Genomic DNA, 19,911 nt, shown 5'->3' on the forward strand with positions numbered 1-19,911 from the left:
CAGTCTCTGGAGTAGCTGGGATCACAGGCATGCGCCACCATGCCCAGCTTTTTTTTTTTTTTTTTTGGTTGAGAAAGGGTTTTACCATGTTGGCCAGGTTGGTCTCAAACTCCTGACCTCAGGTGATCAGCCCACCTCGGCCTCCCAGAGTGCTGGGACTACAGGCATGAGCCACCACGCCCAGCCTTTAGTGTGTTTTAATATCTTACAGTGCAGGTATACAACATTCTTCTTTGAAACATTTGCCTGGTTATACTTACTCATTTCTATTTCTAGATAAACTTTAGAATCATGTTGTCAGGTTAACCTTAAAGAAAACACTTTTGTTTTGATTAAAAAGGTAGCATTATAGATTAATTCCAGAAAATGATATTGTATGATATTGAGCCTTCCATAATTTGTGTTGTTTTCCCCATTATGTTTTATAGATTTTAGTATTATTGGTCAGTTCCTTCAGTTTTGTGCGTTGTATTCCATTATTTCTGGATCATTTATATTTTTACTATTTGTGCATGAGATCTTTTATCCACATTATTTGCAAAATAATTTTTGTTGTTAATGGGAAAATGATTATTGTGGCTCTGCTGCAGATGTTTGATTTTTTTTTTTAATTCCCCATAAAGAGAATCATATCACTGCTAAGTAACGATTTCCTCCTATGTAAACAGAAAAGCAGACACACTATATGCATTTCCGGGAGAAATTTAAATCATACTAAAAGTGTGCCACACGAGCGAGCAGGCAGAGGGAACATGGTTTTCAGCTTCTCCTTTGGCACCAGCCTACACAGGTTTGTCTGAATATTCGAAACCACATGTGTATTGCTTTAATACTTTTTAATGTTGAGGAAGTTGACTATTTCATAGTGTTCTTTATACTGAAAACCTCCTTACGTGAAACACATTGTTAACCACTTAACATGATACTCCATTTGAATTACAGTTTCTTTCATCCCTTCCGGGAGTTGGTCATGATGCTTTTCTTGCATCACTGCGTTGACTATAATGAAGTGTCTTGGGTGTTTTTAACCTCAGCACCAATGCTATGGGACACTGGCTCACGGAAGCCCTCCCAGTGTGCACTGGGCCTGGCGATGGCTAAAAGCAGCGTTTCCCAAGCAAAACCTGCATCTTCTCACCTGGGTGGGAATGACACAATCAGACAGATTCCACTGGATCCCTTAAAGTCAGTCATCTACAGAAATTGATAAATATTTTTAAAATTTCATGTTGACCAGACTTACAACGGACTCTGACAAAACAGTGTCTCATGGTGCCAAGGCTGCTGGCTTCACCTATAAACGTCCTGCTAAATCCTGGGGCCAACAGGCCTACTGCATTTTGTTGTCACTTATATTTTGCCATAACATATAACGCCGGCTGCTGGACTGAGACAGACACTGTGTGTAATGTGGGGAAAGTGTGAGTCTACTCCTATCTTACAGTTTTTATCTCTTTACATCAAAAACGTATGTCGGGTTTTATCGGAATTGTAGTTGACATACATCTAGAGGTCTCCTTTAGTAACACGTTTCTTAATATGACATCGTTCTTACATGCTTGTCAACACCATTTGGTGTCATGAATGTGTTATATTATCCCACCTGACTTATTATTTTATTGGAGGCTTTATGGATGAGTTTAATGATTTTTATAAATGAGATCTTTCTTCACAATTTTTCTTACTATAATTTTCAGATTTCGGTGCCTGGATTATGTTGGCTTGCTAAAATTCATTAAAATGTTTTTTCTTTTTCTCCCATGTTCCATTTCTATTACTTCCTAATTACATCAAATGGAAATAAATATCCCTTTAAAAATTAAACATGGCCAGGTGCGGTGGCTCACGCCTCTAATTCCAGCACTTTGGGAGGCTGAGGAGGGCGGACTGCTTGAGCCCAGGAGTTTGAGACCAGCCAGGGCAACATACTGAGACCCTGTCTCTAAATAAATAAATAAATAAATAAAAATTAATGAATGTTAAAATTAAAGGAAAACATCATATAAAACTCTTTGGGCTAAATCTTTTTTGGCGGAGGATGATGAATGTAACAATATTTTTATTCAGTTTTAATCTTCCCCACCTACTCATTTGTTCCAATTTTGTTTTATTTTAAAAAAAGTTAACCTATGGATAACATTTACTGCTTCTGTTGTTTTCATTTCTATAAATACCTTTGTAATCTAATCTCACTCTTTTTTCTTAATTTATGTATTTTTAAACATTTAGGTTCAGGGGTACATGTGAAGGTTTGTTACACAGGAAAACTCCTGTCACACAGGTTTGTTGTACGTATTAATTAATCCATGGAATACTGTACAGCCACAAAAAAGAAAGAGTTTATGTCCTTTGCAGGGACATGGACGAAGCCGGAAACCATCATTCTCAGCAAACTAACACAGGAACAGAAACCAAAACACTGCATGTTCTCATTCATAAGGGGGATTTGAACAATGAGAACACATGGACATAGGGAGGGGAACATCACACACCGGGGTCTGTTGGAGGGTGGGGAGTAAGGGGAGGGGTAGCATTAGGAGAAATACCTAATGTAGATGGCGGGTTGATGGGTGCAGCAAACCACCATGGATTGTGGATACCTATGTAACCAACCTGCATGTTCTGCACATGTACCCCAGAACTTAAAGTATAATAAAATAATAAATAAATAAATCCAGCTCTTTTAATCTTGCCTTCATCTTATTCCACTACCTCATCTCAACAACGATCTCTTGCTTTAGAAGGCCTGTCTCAAATGTTAGCCAGGCATCTTTCCGCACCGACCTGTTTTCTACAGGGACACTTTCTTTCCAAACTGTGCCTCCTCTCCACACTATGTTCTTCATCTTTCATGTGACCAAATCACTTCATATTTCAAAGTTCTATTTCTGTTTCTCTTTCTTCAAAGGTGAGTAGAATTTCTCCCCAGCCCAGGCGTCGCAGGAGGGTGGCAATGGCTTCTGAGGACACTGCCTTGCCGTCCTCTCTTTATTTTCAGGGTCTTCCACTTGCGTCTCTCCCTGGAGGGCTACCCACAGCTAAATGTTTTCAGTTACCTGTTTTGTGTGAATTTGCTGCCCTTTGGAATAATTTCCCTCATTCCATTGTATAGCAGCCTTTCCTTGAAGCATGGAGTCTTAGTTGCAAACAATACAACGTATGCCATGTAATGTTCACATTCCCTGCACAGGAACACCCAGAGCACACAGTTTGCAGGGACCTGCCAGGCTCAGCCTTCCCACAGGGGTCACTGCGTGCATCCACCTGCAGGATGCTTCGTTACACAGCCGACTCAGACCCAGAGTGGTGCTCATGGAGGGGCTCCGGGTCGGGAGGCAGGTAAAGTTCTGAAAGTCCCGGCTGTGACTCACATGAGAGACCCTATGTGTGTTGGATGCACTCGTCACACATGGTTCTGAGTTATGGAGATCCAGTCTTCCTCCGTGTTGTTCCCCAACCCAGGTGGAAACCACTGTGCCTGGGGGCTTCATCCAAGCTTTGCCAACAGCTTCTGAATTCTGGGCTGCACACCTAGATTGCTAAGAGTATCCAGTGAACACTCAGTGTGTAAATGAAGCTGGAGATAGGAGATTTCGGGCATACCAGTGGACGACGCATCCTTCGTATCGTTGTGCCCTCTAAATCTCATGTTGAATTGTAATCCCAGTGTTGGAGGTGGGAACTGGTGGGAGGGGACTGGATCATGGGGATGGATTTCTCATGAATGGTTACTACCATCCTCTTGGTGCCATCCTCAAAATAGTGAATGATTTCCTGAGAGATCTGGTTGTTTGAAAGCGTGTGGCACCCTCCTCCTCTCTCTCGATCGTACTCTTGCCATCTGAGGTACTGGCTTCCCAGTCCCCTCCTGCCATGACTATAGCTCCCTGAGATCCCACCAGAAGCTGAGCAGATGCCAGCACCATGCTTCCTGTACAGCCTACAGAACCATGAACCAATTAAACCTCTTTTCTTTATAAATTATCCAGTCTCAGGCACTTCTTTACAGCAATGCGAAAATGGCCTAACACAATCCTTTAAAGAAAAACAAAGTGAGATTTTTTAAAGGTCTTTCTCAATAGTTTAGCAAAAGACATGGAAAGGGTTAAATAGATGTGTGTTTATAAACACTCTGCAAGACCCAAGTAGGTTAACTGCTTTTCAAGTCTGTAAAATAATTAGAAGAGCTAAGCTGATGGAGTAGAAACATATTCTACATTTCTTTAATTTTTATAAATTTCACTATATGAAATCAGCTAAATTAAAGCAAAAAAAATTAAGAAGTTCAATGGTACAGGATCATTGTCCTCTACCACACGCTAATCTAATGGGCACATGCACTGTGCCCATTAGGAGATGAAAGATAAGGATCCACGGTGAGCTCCCTGGGTCTTCCTGCCCATGTTGCCCTACCTGGGCGAGCATCCTTGGAAGGGAATGAATGTGCAGAAGAGAGACAGGGTGGAGGGAGACGAGACTGAGAAGGAAGTCAGGGTTCTGGCTTTCCAAAGAGGGCTTGTTCCAGAATTCCTAGTTTCTGGCTTGAGCAGAAGTTGCAGGTTGACAATCTGAAGGCCAAATCCAATGTACCAACTGTTTTCGCTTAGTCTATACAAGATTTCAAACATTTTTGCAATTAGTCACAAACTCTTAACGACTGGAAGAGTTCACATAAAAATATGGATGTTGGCCGGGCGCGGTGGCTCACGCCTGTAATCCCAGCACTCTGGGAGGCTGAGGCGGGTGGATCATGAGGTCAGGAGATGGAAACTATCCTGTCCAACACGGTGAAACCCTGTCTCTACTAAAAATACAAAAATTAGCTGGGTGTGGTGGCAGGTGCCTGTAATCCCAACTACTCAGGAGGCTGAGGCAGGAGAATCGCTTGAACCTGGAAGGTGGAGGTTGCAGTGAGCTGAGATTGTGCCACTGCACTCCAGCCTGGTCGACAAGAGCGAGACTCCGTCTAAAAAAAAATACACACACACACACACACACACACACACACATATATATATCTCCATATATATAGATGTCAAACTTCTGTTGGATGGAGAAAGTTCTGGGCTCAGATTCAGAGGTCAGCCATCATCTGGAGCTGCGGATTTTCCTCCTCTCTGCAGAGCACGTGGCCCACAGTGAGGCACAGATGGTGTTTTGTGTCAGCTGCCATGGGTCACCCAGGTCGCCGGTCGGTCTCTCACACTTGCTCACTTCACTTGTTCTCATGATCTGCCTGGTCCTCGTTAGTACCTGTGTTTTCCCTCCCTGATGCAAAAGAATCTACAGGCTTTGGTACTGGGGAGTAGCAGGAAAACTGGTAGGACCCCGTTGAAGGGCAGAGGGAGACTCTTCCCCCACGGACAAGGGTTGGGCACAGAAGGACTGGGGCTTGTCCTCTGAAGATCTCACGTGTTAGACAGCTCTGCAGCCTGGGGCACAGGCTGTCTTCTTTTTAGGAGGCTCTCCCTAGGAGTCTGTCATCTTTCTGCCAAAACTCATCCCATCCTGAGACGGTGGCACAAAAATACTTGGGTCACAGGACATGCTGCCTCAGGCACTTGCATATACTCATTATACGAGCTTTAGAGTTGAAAATGTCCTTGATCATCGAATCCTCAAAAAGTCTTCTAGGTGACCTAGCATCCAGCCCCAGCATGTCTCCCCTGCCATGTCTGAATTTCTCCTAACAAGAGAGTCTCTTGTCATATAATTTAATCTGTGGCTGGATAGGAATTTCCCCAGAAAGGATATGGATTTAAGTAGGGGACAAATCTTGCTATGATCTGAGTTTTTAAAGGGGAAGAGGAAATGCATAGAGAACAGGGTATATTCAGAACCAAAACTTCAAGTCCTGAGCTCCTAGCTTAAGGGAGTGGGGGCAGAGAGTGTCAAAAGGATGAAGAAAATCAAGGGTTAAAGCAGCAAAGAAGAAAAAAAAGTGGGGCAGGGGCTATATATTGAGTCTATGATATGCCAGGTCCTGGGCTAGACTCAGGTGCTCTAGAGATGAGAGCCCTGGCTCCTCTCCAGGGAGCTGTGCAGTTATAAACCCAGATGCAGAATATGTAATTATGTCTCTATTAGTATTACAAAATGGAAACGGTGGAGGCCATAGAATGCTATAATAGGTGGCTACCCCTTCTAGAGGCTGTAGGACTCAGTAAATGAAACGCCCCTCCCCCCAAGTGCCTTTGCTCCCAAACATCACTGCAGGATCACTAGAACATGCTTTGGCTTGAAACCAGCAGGTTTTTATTTGCCTGTTTAAAGTAATTACCAGGCCAGGTGCAGTGGATCAGGCCTGAGATCCCAGCGCTTTGGGAGGCCACAGTGGGGCACATTGCTTGAGCCCAGGAGTTTGAGACCAGCCTGGGCAATATAGTGAGATCCCAATACAAAAATAAATAAATAAATAAAAATAGCCAGGCCTGGTGGCACGCACCTGTAGTCCCAGCTACTTGGGAGGCTGAGGCAGGAAGATCATTCGAGCCTGGGAGATGGGGGTTGTAGTGAGCCAAGACTGCATCAGTGCACTTCAGCCTGGGCAACAGAGCAAGACCCTGTCTGAATGAATGAATGAATGAATGAATGAATGAATACATGAATACACGAATAAAGTAATTACCAAATGAAAAAAAAAATGGGAGAGGATTTTACATGAACATGCAGATTTTCTGAATTCCCTTGAGCACACAGGATGGGACAACGTGACCACAATGGAAGTCCATTCAGTTGTGACTGTAATTAGCAAGGACCCTGGAGCAGCTACCCCTGTAGCCAGGACAAGCCTGTCCCCAGGGAGCGGAGCCCACCCACATTCTCCCCAGTGTCTTGCTTCTGGCCTCCATCTGCACCTGCATTCTGTCGCCTGCCTGGCCATGACAGGTTTGAGTTTGTGATTCTGGCCATCAATGTCTCCCCCAGGTGGCAGCCACCAAAGAGGCCACAATGCTCCTCAGTCTCCACTAAAGTTAACAGGTGGGCAGACATCACCATCCCAATCCCCACCACGGCCCGAGTCTCCAGACTCCTTTACTAAAATAAAACTAGGACGTTCCTTATCCACAGGCCACACGTTGTAGTTCTTCTCTCTCACGATGCTCATGTACGAACTGCTTATATTTGGCACTTGCTGATGCTTAATTTAGTATGTGTATTTTTGCAAAGTTAAGAGACAATGCATTGATTGCTAACATCTGTCTTCCGATTCTCCTTGTCTTCTACCTGTAAGCAATTCAGGTGCGAAAGTCGGGCAGGCTGGAGCAATTCTGATTAGGTTCGGCCAATCTAGATGGAAATAGCCCATTGGGTTGAGGTCCCACCTGCAGGTGATAAACAACCTAACAGCCATTCACGTCCAGCCACCCTCCATTACTCCACTATTACTCCTCTTAAAGCAATCTGTGCTGAGATAGCGTCCTGGCTTGGTATTGAGCATCACAGGAGGACGTTTACCTAAGGGTGCTGGTGAAGACTGAACAATGAGCTCCAAAGTAGCAGCAAGTCTTGGGCATTTGCATGAAAAAACCATAAGAAATGTAATTATTTTTGCTAGCAAAACTCAGAGTAGGGTTGTCTTCTTATTTAATACCATGTCATTACAAAATATAGAACTCGATTTAGGAAACGGTGATTTAGATTCTAAGCTGAAAGGAACTAGGTGCATGCGAAACATTATTGTTCATGATAAAAGAAATTTAAATTACATAAATATCGTGGAGCACAGCTTAATCACACACATCAACACCACTCTCTCTCACCGTCTCTAACGAATGAGCCCTAGCCTTTATTTAAGTCATGAGAATAGCAGAAGTCAATACTATTAGATCGAGAATCTAGATGCAGAATAAAATTGGGGACTCCACATTGTCAGAATCACATATTAAAAGAAAAACAAACTCTATGTGAAACTGGGAGAGAATAAAAATAAAGATGGGTACAGGGATATTCTGGAAGCAGGGGTTGCAACAGTAATATGAGAAAAAGTTAAATTCCAGATCAAAAGAAACAAGACCAAGAAAGTCACATTATGAATGTGAAGGATAAAGTGTATGACGAAGATACAGGGAATATCACCTCGTCAGGATTTCCTTGAAGAGCACTGAAATGTATAAAGCAACAGCTGATAAGAATGGGAAAAGGAGAGATTGGCCAGAACACAAGAGAAGTTCCGAGTATTTTCAAACCTGAAACCAAGAAACCGAGAAAAAGTCCAGATATTTAACAAACTCCTTTCAGCTCTGATAGGTCGTGGAGAGGAAGAACAGAATGAACAAAGGTGGGAAGGAAGGAAGCCATAGAGAACAGGAATAAAATAAGCAATAAAGTTGAGTGAATCCCTTTTTTTTTAATGAAGACGACAAAGATATTAGAGAATATGTTTTCAGTGTCCAAAACATTTAGAAAACTGACCACAAGAAACATCAGTAATTCCCTCAAGTAAAACTAGGATAGAATAGATTTTTGGACTGCCATGTGGTAATAAGTTAATTTAAAAGAAGAAGGAAATAACAGCAATAAGCCAACCACTTGAAGTTTATGAATGTGGCCGGGCACAGTGGCTCACGCCTGTAATCCCAGCACTCTGGGAGGCTGAGGTGGGTGGATCACCTGAGGTCAGGAGTTCCAGACCAGCCTGGCCAATGTGATGAAACCCCATCTCTATTAAAAAGACAAAAATAAGCCAGGTGTGATGGCGGGCGCCTTGTAGTCCCAGCTATTCGGAGGCTGAGGGAGAAGAATCGCTTGAACCCGGGAGGCAGAGGTTGCAGTGAGCCGAGATCACACCACTGCACTCCAGCCTGGGCAACAGAGCGAGACGCCATTAAAAAAAAAAAAAAAATTATGAACGCTCCAAGCAAACCCTGGGTCCAGTTGGAAACCGAAACTGGAATGCAGGTTGGGGATAAATCACTCCAAGGGAAAGGAACATGGGCGCCGGGATGGACACCCCGAGGTGCCAGCTGGGAGAGTCAGTGCGTGAGGGGTTTCTGAGAGGACTGTCTGGGCTGGAAGGTAACCTCCCGCCACTTCCTGCATGAAGAAGTGGGGCAGTTTTCCTCGAAGATTTCGCTTCTAAGTGAACACATCATTAACATGATCAAGTCCTTTGTTTTTGTGAATTTTCTGACCTTACTCTAGCTCATTTGTAAGTGAATTTGAAATTCTGAGGAAAATGGAAGCTGATGTATATATTTGTTTTTTTAAAAGAGTTATTTAAAAAGTCTAATAATAAAAAATAAGCCTCCAGTTAGCCCAATCTAGGAAATATGAGCAGAAAATATATATGATGAAAATTAGCAATGAGTGAGGGTAAATAAACACAGATGCTCTGAAAATTTCAGGACTTATCATACAAAAAAAAACCCTGTGTTAATAAATTTGAAAATCTGGAGGAAAGAAATATTTCTAGGAAACTGTAGAATACAAAAATGCACTCCGGAAAACACATGACTAAAATGGAAAGTAAATGTCTAACAAATTGTAAAAAGCTATCAAGGAGCCCTCACTATGGAAAAGCATGTATAATTAGTAGGAGGAGAAAGGGAAACCTCCAGCTAGCCAAAGGGAGAAGCAATTTTCCCAGCGTAATCTACCAAAACCCCACAGCAACACACAAACATTAAGTTGGCAGTGCCATATCACTAGCATTTTTATTAGGAACAAAAACAGAATATCTCCAACGCCAGCACTCAGCATTGGAGGTTGTAGCGAAGACAAGAAACCAATAAAAAATAAATGAGCAACATATGAATTTGGAAGATAAAAAATCACTATTTTCAGATAAAATGATTGTCCATATATTTTTTAAAATGCAAGCTACTCCACTGACAAGTCTGAAAAGTTTTTCCTTATTTTAAAAAAATCTAAAGAAAAAAATCACAAAATGTTAACATTTATTCATTTTGGATGGTCAGTAAATGAGTGACGGCTACATTGTTTTTGGAAGTATGTGTGTGTAACATTTACCAAAAACAAGGTAATGAGGATGGGAAATGAGGCCCTAGTGGTTCTCCACATGAATAAATTCACATATTCCAGAAAAATATATACATACACACATACACATACTCTCTCTCTCTAACCTGCACCTTACCATACAGAAAGAAGAGCAGCCCCCAAAATACCAATGCAAAGATGTGCAAAAGAAATAAAATTTTCTAAAAATCTAAATAAGTTTCAGCAGTATCTTGACTGAGTGGTATCATTCTAGGAATAACAAAACATTCAAACAAGTATTACTTTATCTTTTGACACATTAATAGGTTGAAGAAAAAAAAAAACATAGTCTTGAGCAATGTCCTAAAAATCCAGTTGAGGAAAATCAAAATTATTCCTAACTAAAAATTAAGCCCCAAGCAAAATACAAGAAATAGATATTTGTCAAGAGCAAATTAATCCATTGATATTGGGCACTGATGGTATTGCGTGTCTAGAAAATTCAAAGTAACAGAAAAGTTATGGCCAATAAGATCATTCAACAAGGGCATCAACACAACTAAAATAAAAGCAAGAATGTGTTTATCTAAAATCATAAGCAGTTATAAATGCAAGGACAGAAAGATTCCATTTTAATACTCAATAAAAATATAATACCAATGAACAGAGTTAACAAGAAATTTGTCATATCTTTTTAAGAAAATGTTTAGGCCTCACTGAAGAACACAAAATGTTTGGGGAAAATGGCCTGGATTTATGTAAAAATGTACAATATTGTAAAGATATCCATTCTCTCCTAAGGCAATCTGTATGCCTGACACTTAGTGAGTGTCAGGGATGAGGTGGGGTGGGCTCGGCCCTGCCTCCTTCCTCGTTCTTCCTCCTTGGACGTTCACACCCAGCAGGCTTCATCCGGCTCCTGCCTCAGGCCCCTCCCTCCATCCCTCACTGCCCAACGCTTGAAGTCCTGGCTTCCAGTCATCCAGATGCTCCAGGACCACATTCTCAGGGACCTCAAGCAAGAGGACTATCCAACTCATGGCTCTCAGTTCCTTCCCCCAATCTTTATCATTTGGGAATGCAGAATTGGGACTCCAAGAAGGCTCCTGCCCAAATCCCAGGGCCTGTGCATACAAAGACCCCACCTCTGTGAGTGTGTGACCTTACCTGGCAAGCCAGACTTCACAAATATGAAGAAAGTTACCGATGAGCTGACCTGAAAATAGGGTGATCCTCCAGGTTTATCCTGTGAACCCGATGCTGTCACATGAGCCAGAGGAAGATGCCAGACCGATATGGGGAGCAGGGCGCAGCATGCTGTATTTGAAGATGGAGGGGACTTTTAGGAGCAGAAAGCCATGCCGGCTGATGGCCAGCCAGAGCACTGGGACCTCAGTCCCCCAACTCCAAGACACTGGATTCTTCCGCAGCCTGAGTGAGCCTGGAAGCCAGGTCTCCTCCAGCGCCTACATCTCAGAACCCACCCGCCTGATACAGAGATTTCAACCTGGTGAGATGCTGAGCCCAGCTGAGCCCACTTGGACGCCTGCTCTACAGAACTGGAGCTAACAAGCACCAGCTGTTCCAAGCTGCTAATTTGGTGGTGATTTGTTACACGACAATAGAAAACTAAGACACCTTTACTTCCACAGTTACATTCTGAGAATGCACCATTATGCAACCCTACAAACCAAACGCATACATCCCCATAATGTGTCATCACCATCAACTCCAGTCCCAACCTTTCTCCCTCTTCTATTTATCTCTTTCTCTTCCACCTTTACTGACCTCTCTCTGTGTGTCTCTGACAGTGGTGTTTTCACCAAAAAAGACTGTGCTATCACTGACACCATGTGTAACATCACGTTTGAAACCATTCATTTGCTGAAATTTGCCAGGATGGGTTATCTTGTTGGCATCTAAAAACCTAATGCAGTCATCTTCTAGTGTTATGCAACCTTTAAAAAAATGCATTTTCCCTTTAACACTCTGCCATGGTTCGATCTTCCTCTTTGGCAAACTTCTCTAAGAATCGTCTGCAGAAGCTGTCCCCGTTTCCTCATTAGTCTTCAAAACTTTCCAGTCTGGCTCTGTCTGCACCACATAGTTAAAACTATTCACCTGTGTCTCCCAACCAAACGGACAGTGTCTGTCTTCTCTTGACCACTAAACAGCATTTGACACCATTGCTTCTTTTCGTTGTATTGATACATGCTTCTCTCCTGAAATCCATAATGCCACAAATTCTTGGCTTTTCTTTGACTCCACAGATCACCGCTTGCCAATCTCTTTTCCTGGGCCATCGTTTGTGATCCAACCAAGATGTGGCCCCCCTTAACCTCTCCATACTGTCTCCCTAAGACAGTTCTTCCGTTCTTTCACTCTTAAAGCCATCTACAAGTTGTCACCTCTCAAATGTATGTCCCCAAGCCTGACAATCCTGCTAAACCCCAGATTTGTAAATGTAATGCCTAGGAGACATACCCATTTGGAATCACACAAGTTTCTGAAATGTCCACAAAAATCGTATGCATTTCTCCCTACTCCTACATCTTCCACTTCTTTCCATCTCAGCACAGGGCACCCTCATAGCAACATCTGCTCAAAGCAGAAATAGTTGAGTCGTTCTTGATTTCTTCGTTTCTCCCACTTTCTCAATCAATCCATCTGTAAATCTTATCAATTTCACCTGCTAAATATCTCTGGAATCTGTCCAGTTGTGTCTAAATCCACAGTGGTCACCCTAGTCCATGCTGTCCTCATCTCACAGTGGACTGTTGCTAAAATGTGTCACTGGTTTCCTCACATACCCCCGACCTCTGCCAAATGCACACTTCACAACTGTCAGTGAGAACCTGAAACAAACATAAATAAGACCATCCAGTTTCCCTGCTGAGCACCATTCATTGGCTTCCCATTTTCCTGTGAATAAAATCTAAGGTATTCCTGCAAATAAAATAAAAGGCAGGCAGTAATGGATGCCGGTGAGGATGTGAAGAAAGAGAAACCTGATACACTGTTGGTGGGAATGTAAAGTAGTGAGTCCAGCCACTCTGGCAAATCTGCCCTCCCACATTCACTGCAGCCTACTCACAATAGGCGAAACATGGAATCAACTGAAGTGCCCACTGATGGATGGATGGGTACAGAAAATGTGATATATATATATATATATCTGCAAATCTTATCATTTTCACCTGCTAAATATCTCTGGAATCTGTTCAATTGTGTCTAAATCCACAGCGGCCACCCTAGTCTACGCTGCCCTCATCATAGACAGATAGATAGATAGATAGATAGATAGATAGATAGATAGATAGATAGATAGATAGATAGATATAAAAAACAGAATATTATGCAGCCATAAAAAAGAATGGAATTCCATCATTTGTAGCAACATGGACGGAACTGGTCCCTATGTTAAGCGAAATAAGCCAACCACAGACATACAAACACTGCATGCTCTCACTCATACGTGGGAGCTAAAAGAGTGGCTCTCATGGAGCTAGAGCGTAGACTGGATTGGCAATGACCAGAGGCCAGGAAGGGGTGAGAAATTAAGGGGAAAAAAGAATCTAACTGGTATCACCACTGAACTGTACACCTAAAAATAGTAAAGATGGTAAGTTAATTATGCATATTTCACCTCAATTAAAAAAAAAAAAACTAAGGCCAGGTGTGGTGGCTCATGCCTGTAATCCCAGCACTTTGGGAGGCCAAGGCAGGCAGGCCACCTGAGGTTGGGAGTTTGAGACCAGCCTGACCAACATGGAAAAAATCTGTCCCTACTATAAACAATTTAGCTGGTCGTGATGGCGAGCACCTGTAATCCCAGCTACTTGGGAAGCTGAGGCTTGAACCCAGGAGGCAGAGGTTGCAGTGAGCCAAGATCGCGCCACTGCACTCCAGCCCGGGCAACAAGAGCCAAACTCCGTCTCAAAAAAAAAAAAACTAAGTAAAACACATCTAAAGTTTTTGGTGTAGGGGTCCTATGAGGATGTATTGAACTCAGCTAGGCTTCCAAGCCTTCCTTTGAGCAACCAACCTCTCTTCTAACTGAGCTCTAACCACTCTGAGCTCCTTTTAGGTCTAACCCACCAAGCTTTTCCTCCTCCCAGGACTGTGGCTCAGTTCTCAACATCTAAGATGCGTTTCTCCTGCTATTCAATTAATTGCTACCTTCTTATCCTTCATGGTTCAGCTTAAATGTTGCCTTCACAGGGGCTGTTCCAGACAAGCCTAGCATAAGCCCCCACATGCCACATTCTTAATCAAATTATATCCTCATTCCCTTCCATTTGTAATTACTTTTTTATCTGTTTGTAAATCTGTCATCAAGCTCCCTCATGAGCTTAAGAGCTCCCTGAGATTGGAGCCTTTTCCTGAAACATATTAGATGCTTAATGAATATTTGTTGGTAACAATATTTTAAGATGTATTCAAGGATTTTAATTGTGCTAAGTAATTAACCTACAGGCGTTTGCTAAGTCAAGGTTAGTATATACATGTGATGGATTCATATGCAGCTATTAAGAGAGTAATTTAGCTCCTAGTTCTACCACAAAAAAACAAGCCACAGAAAAAAATCCAGAATGTATTGTTGAGTGAAAATAGCAGGTTTCAAAACAGTGTACATGTGACTCTCCCAGGCATTGCTTGGGAGACTCATTAAGCAACACAAGAAATAAGTAATTCCCTGCCACTTCTCACAGCGGTACTGCTACATAGAATTGCACATGTGTGCAGAAATCACAACCCAACCCAAGCGTACAGCTATTCTGGGGGGTGACTGTCTAACCATTCCAGGTGCCACCCCCGTCCTGCAAGGGTCCGATCGCGTTTCTAGAATACCATCTCGCCGACATTTTAAATCAGACCATTGCAAGCACATCTTTTCAATTACATGCATATGCAACAGATGTCAAGGACTTAATTTTCTTTATTACAGGATGTGCTTATGTGTGTGGGGGATCTGTGTTGCTGTCTGAATGCTCCCCCAATTACAAAAGTTAGTTTTATTTTCTCCAAGTGATGATATTTCAAGTATTATTTATTTTCTGCTTTTGGCTTGTCTGCATTGTTTGAATTTTCTACAATTACTTTGTATTTTTTAATAACTAGAAATGGAAGCTATTTGCCTTTGGAAATATGGACAAATGCCATGATCGAATACTCATATGAATTCAGTGTAAGTTAAGGAAGGCTTAGCTCTTCATCTAAATCCAGATAGTCCAGGAAACCTCTACTTGGTAACCGCAAGTCAAATGATAGATGGCATTTTGTTGCGTTTCGTTTTTCTACCCTTCCTTGCCCATGTTGTGTGGAACACGCTGGTGACCCAGTTTACCTGCAGGACAGCTGTTCTGCTCACGGTGTGCACTTGCCTGTCATTTAATCCAAACAATAAAACCTGCCATGCAGGCAACTGGAGTCAGGGGTGTAAAAAAAAAACCCTAGTTCCACTTCAACACTTCAAAAATATATTTGCTAGGACCATGTTCATCTTTTTTGAGAATGCAGAAAATGATGTCAGTCAGAATGCAAATATTTGTATAAAATATTTGTATAAAAACTTCAACATCTTCTGATTATCATTTATTACACTGTGTTAAAATATCTGTCATTTATACACAATAAATTCTGGTGAAGTGGAACCGGGAGAAACATGAGCTCCACTTCAGACAGAACAGCTGGGTGACTTCCTCCGTATGTGAGATCACCAACGCCTGCTTCTGAAAAACTCTGGGCCTATTTATTGCAAAAGGCCTACACAACTGCCTATCCAGCTTATATCACAGAAAGACTAAGTATTCATAACAGGAAGACACACACAGACAGAAAAGTCAAATAAAAAAAGTAAAATAAAACACACACAGACAGAAAAGTCAAAATGAAAGAGCAGCAATTTCCATCTTTGAGCCCATAAACGAAAGACACAAATGTTGAAAACCATAATTATGAGACGAAATGGAAGAAAGATCTATTTTGTAATCACAAGTCCCCCTGAGTCTTAGGGAAAAGTTCATTTCTAAGACGTGTGTCACGGACTCATCGTGAATTCATCCTGACACCATTTAGTCCATAGCTTATGTTTCTTCACTGATATGAAGACTTTGATGACAGCATTTGCTAAAACGAATGCAGATGATGTTCTCATGCGTGAATGAATATTTCTAAAATACCGAGATAGTTTCATCAAAGACAAGAATTCTGGAATTTAATCACAAACGGGAACATAAATAGATACCATATTTTCCTATTCAAATAATGAGTCAGCTCTTATTATAGTCATCTAATTTTATCAAGAATAGCACTTGGCTAATTAGACAGGAGTCAGTTTAATAACTGGCTGGCATTTATAAGAATAGAAATGGGTTCTATGAAAAATTGTTTACGACTGCAAAAGAATGGTGAAAGCTGGTATAATGCGTGAAATTGGAGCAATGATAAGTTAATGAGTTTCTCCTAAATATGCAATGGCTGCAGTCAAAGTTCCTGGCAGTCCAATCCCGACTGCACCTCAACATATTCAAGCATCCATGCACTTAGTGTGCATTTACTGAAGACCTGCTCAGCGTCAGACACAGTGGGATTTTCCGTAGCTGTGCAGATGACCTCTTTCTGCAAGGACCAACGAACTGAGCACTTGACCAGGTCCCCAGAGTTCTGCTAGTCAGCCTTCACCGTGAACACACAGAATCAGAAGCCATAACAAGAAGTTCACAAATTTAGTCTCTGTAATGGAGAGCATGGAGAAACAAAGTCTGACTCTGGGGCACCAACTGCTCTCTGTCCCCACTTCTCCAGGAACTCTTGGTAAAACCTCAGATCTCACTCCTTCCATTTTCAGTCTGAGAACCCAAAGCCACATTTTAGCAAGCTGGGACAATGGAAAGAGTCACATCATAAAGATAAGATTGTGTGTGTGTGTGTGTGTGTGTGTAATGTGGGGTGTGCATCTGTGTAATGTGGGGTGTGCATCTGTGTAATGGGTGTGTCTGTAATATGGGGTGTGTTGGGGGGATGTGGTGGGATGTGTGTGTATGTGTGTAGTGTGTGTATGTGTGTGTATCTGTGTATATGTGGCTTGGGGTGTATGTGTGTGGTGTAAGATATCTGTGTGTGTTGTGGGGTGTGTGTGTCTATGTGTGTGTGTCTGTGGTTTAGGGGTGTGTGTGTGGTGTGTGTACGGGGGGTCTATGTTTGTGTATCTGTGTGTATGTGGTTTGGGGTACGTGTGTGTGTTGTGTGAGGCATGTGTGTGCATGTGTGTGGTATGGGGTGTGTGAGTATGTACGTATGTGTACGTGTGTGTGTGTATCTCTGTATGTAGTTTGGGGTGTGTGTGTGGTGTGAGGTGTATGTGTGTGTGCGCCTATGTGTATGTAGCTGTATGTGGTTTGGGGTGTGTGTGTGTGGTGTGAGGTGTATGTGTGTATATGTGTGCAGTATATGTGTGTGTGGTGTGTCTTGTCTATGTGTATCTGTATGTGGTGTGGGGTATGTGTGTGGTGTGAGGTGTGTGTGTGTATGTGTGTCGGGTGTGTGTGGTGTGGGGTGTATGTGTTTCTATGTATGTATATCTGTGTGTATGTGGTTTGGGGTGTGTATGTGTGGTGTGAGGTGTATGTGTGTATATGTGTGTGTAGTGTGCGGTGTATGTGTGATGTGTGTGTCTATGTTTGTGCATCTGTGTGAATGTGGTTTGGGGTTGTTTGTGGTGTAAGGTGTATGTGTGTGGTGTGTGTGTGTCGGGTGTGTGTGTGGTTGTAAGTGTGTATGTGTGTGGTGTGGGGGGGGTGTGTCTATGTGTGTGTATCTGTGTGTATGTGGTTTGGGATGTGTGTGTGGTATGTGGTGTGTGTATATATGTGTACATGTGTGTGCATCTGTGTGTATGTGGTTCGGGTGTATGCATGTATGTGGTGAGGTGTATGTGTGTATGTGTATGTGTGTGGGGTCTGTATGTGTATGTGTGTGTGTGGTGTAGGAGGTGTGTGTATGTATATACTTTCTTTCAAGACAGCAGGTTGCCTTTCATTTAACAGCCACATAAGTGGGCGTATGTACCTGCACAGACAGACTGCGGTTGAATTAGTGACACTTAAAGCAGAACGTGCCGGGCGCAGTAGCTCACACCTATAATCCCAGCACTTTGGAAGGCCGAGGTGGGTGGATCACTTGATTCCAGGAGTTCGAGATCAGCCTGGGCAACATAGCAAGACCCTGTCTCTACAAAACATACAAAAATTAGCTGGGCATGGTGGCCTGCACCTGTAGCCCCAGCTACTCAGGAGGCTGAGGTAGGAGAATTGCTTGAACCCAGGAGGTCGAGGCTGCAGTGAGCTAGGATTACACCACTGTACTCCAGCCTGGGTGACAGAGCGAGACTCTGTCTCAAAAAAAAAGAAAGAAAAAAATGCCCATCTCTCTTTTCCTCCTCTGCTAAATGCTCACAACTGCTGTCTTGCTGGAGAAAGCCTAGAAAAGGAATGAAAACATAGGTTCACGCTGCCCCACACGATAACACACTCTCAGAGTGGAAATTCCATAAAGATAATGACATTTATTCATCCCTTCTCACACCCACCCCACAGTGCCAAGCACTGCACTTTGATCATAGCATTTGATGAATGGATTCATGAGAGTATCAAAAGGAGCTAGAAAGGAGAACTGGCATCTAGTTTCCCCATCAATTGTGATATTTATAGTAATTGGGTAAATAAAACATGCTAAAATATCATAATACCATATACGAGTTACTTTAGCTGCTAGGTTGGGGAGTCGCTGTCTCTTGAGATCTCAGTGCAAGCAAGCCCCCAGTTCCACCAGGGATGGAGGTACACACATAACACACCCCAAGTTCTTCCTGCGGCATTCAGCACAAAACTTGCTTGTGTAGACAGTATTCACTGTGCAGACTCTGGAGTCTGTGGACCCTGACCCTGAGTCACACTTTTGCCTCTTCATGCATCATTTCCTCCTTTTATGAAATGGGGATCAAATTAACCCTCATCGCTAATGGTACATGTGGCATGCTCTGCAGTGCCTGGCATATAGTTAGTGCTAAGTGTTAGTTGCTGCCAGTGCTGCTGTTCGTGTTATTATTCCTAGTACCAGCACTAGGCCTGCTACTATTATTAACATAATCATCAGTATTATTTAAACATGTTTTCTTTTTTTTTTTTGAGACGGAGTCTCGCTCTGTGGCCTGGGCTGGAGTGCAGTGGTGCGATCTCAGCTCACTGCAAGCTCCGCCTCCTGGGTTTACGCCATTCTCCTGCCTCAGCCTCCGAGTAGCTGGGACTACAGGCGCCCGCCACCACGCCTGGCTAGTTTTTTGTATTTTTAGTAGAGATGGGGTTTCACCATGTTAGCCAGGATGGTCTCGATCTCCTGACCTCGTGATCCACCCGCCTCAGCCTCCCAAAGTGCTGGGATTACAGGCTTGAGCCACCGCGCCTGGCCGATTCCTCAAGGATCTATTCCTCAAGGTACTAGATGTACCATATGACCCAGCCATCCCACTACTGGGTATATACCCAAAGGATTATAAATCATGCTGCTATAAAGACACATGCACACGTATGTTTATTGCGGCACTATTCACAATAGCAAAGACTTGGAATCAACCCAAATGTCCATCAGTGACAGACTGGATTAAGAAAATGTGGCACATATACACCATGGAATACTATGCAGCCATAAAAAAGGATGAGTTTGCATCCTTTGTAGGGACATGGATGCAGCTGGAAACCATCATTCTTAGCAAACTATCACAAGAACAGAAAACCAAACACCGCATGTTCTCACTCATAGGTGGGAACTGAACAATGAGATCACTTGGACTCGGGAAGGGGAACATCACACACTGGGGCCTATCATGGGGAGGGGGGAGGAGGGAGGGATTGCATTGGGAGTTATACCTGATATAAATGGCAAATTGCTGGGTGCTGACGAGTTGATGGG

The 19,911-nt window shown here is 42.8% G+C and overlaps 1 protein-coding gene across 6 annotated transcripts in view; it reads right to left on the reverse strand.

The window, feature by feature from the left end:
• TMEM132D (transmembrane protein 132D) overlaps window positions 1–19,911 on the reverse strand; it is an 865,119-nt gene that overhangs the window by 763,449 nt on the left and 81,759 nt on the right. The window contains exon 3 of one of the 6 annotated variants that reach the window (XM_017867540.1): window positions 11,110–11,259. The exons of the other annotated variants lie outside the window; for them this stretch is intronic. Coding sequence (XP_017723029.1) covers window positions 11,110–11,259 — 150 coding nt within the window. The remainder of the gene's footprint in view (window positions 1–11,109; window positions 11,260–19,911) is intronic. 6 annotated transcript variants of the gene reach the window in all.

Source organism: Rhinopithecus bieti, unplaced genomic scaffold (genome assembly GCF_001698545.2).
Source record: "Rhinopithecus bieti isolate Rb0 unplaced genomic scaffold, ASM169854v2 scaffold_3615, whole genome shotgun sequence".
Taxonomy (NCBI): Eukaryota; Metazoa; Chordata; class Mammalia; order Primates; family Cercopithecidae; genus Rhinopithecus; species Rhinopithecus bieti.